The following is a 1,205-nucleotide window of genomic DNA, read 5'->3' as shown; positions in this document are numbered from 1 at the left end:
ATATATATATATATATGCGCTCGCTGACACCATCATAGTAAAAGAAAAATTACAATTGAAAAAATAGACTTTTTTTTTATCTTTCCTTCTCTCCTTTCTGAGCCTCTCTATCGCCCCCTGGTGTTCCCCAGGCGGCCTAGGGCATTTTTTCTTTAACAAAATCCTCTCATTAAATCTCCCAGGCTCCTCCCACATGCAGTCCCGTTTGTTTGGCAACAAGAGCAACTCGTTTGTGCAGTTGCCGTAGTTAACCCGATATTGATTTTGATTTCTGGGAAAACAAACAGAGCGCTTTTAAATCCAGCGCAAACTGAACGCTGGTCCTTTTTCTTTCTGTCAGCGCTCAGGAGTCAAAATGAGGGTCGGAGTCCGTTGCTGTCCTCTAATCCTCTGCCTGGCCCTGGTCTCGGTGTTCGGGCTGGGCGAAGACCTCGACCGGCCTCTGTTCGGGCCTCCCGGCTCTCCTATCCGGCTTCATGAGTCCGACCCGGACCTTAAGAAGGTTCTGGGTTTCGCGGAGGAGCGATACAACCGGGGCTCCAACGCTATGCACCTCCGCCGAGTCAGCCGGTTCGTCTCTGCCACTAAACAGGTTAAGACTTAAAAACAATTATTTCTTCATTGTTTAAATAATTGTATCTTGGCTGTGTTTTTAATCATTTAAGAGTCAGTTCAGTATTATTCAATGTCTGTAAACAACGATAATTAACCCTGCGTCATGGTAACATAAGTGAGATCCGGACGGAAGGAAAAATTCATAATTTCAAAAATAAAAGCACAAACTTCATCGTACAGAACAAATGCTGATGTACATTTCCTAAAGAATATATTTATTTCAAAGCTATCTAATTCTGATTAAAACAATTCTCCATTAAATGAAGTGAAACAGACGTACTATTAATGTAAAACTTAAATTGTTAAAGCGTTTTTTCCCCAACCGGAAGCGTCGATTCATCAGCGCATCATCGACACACCACCAGAGAAGCTGTATTCCTAAAATAACAACACGAAACCATAATCTGTTAAATTCAGTGAGGGAAGGTGATGATGCCTGACATTAGGAAGTCATGTGATGAATATGTTGTTAAATTTACATGTTACTCCATCCATCCATCCATCCATCCATCCTTCCATCCTTCCATCCTTCCTTCCTTCCTTCCTTCCTTCCTTCCTTCCTTCCTTCCTTCCTTCCTTCCTTCCTTCCT

General features: G+C 42.5%; 1 protein-coding gene across 1 annotated transcript in view; it reads left to right on the top strand.

The window, feature by feature from the left end:
• The first annotated feature begins 169 nt into the window (after positions 1 to 169).
• Positions 170 to 1,205, top strand: part of ctsf (cathepsin F) — a 10,531-nt gene continuing 9,495 nt past the window's right edge. The window contains exon 1 of the mRNA XM_015040466.1: positions 170 to 596. Within this exon, the coding sequence (XP_014895952.1) occupies positions 356 to 596 (241 nt within the window). The 5' untranslated portion in view covers positions 170 to 355. The remainder of the gene's footprint in view (positions 597 to 1,205) is intronic.

The sequence above is a fragment of the Poecilia latipinna genome, unplaced genomic scaffold, assembly GCF_001443285.1.
Source record: "Poecilia latipinna isolate Pla-1442-1.1 unplaced genomic scaffold, P_latipinna-1.0 Scaffold511, whole genome shotgun sequence".
NCBI classification, from domain to species: Eukaryota; Metazoa; Chordata; class Actinopteri; order Cyprinodontiformes; family Poeciliidae; genus Poecilia; species Poecilia latipinna.
Note: the sequence above shows the minus strand (reverse complement) of the source record. Positions and strands in the feature narration are given on the sequence as shown.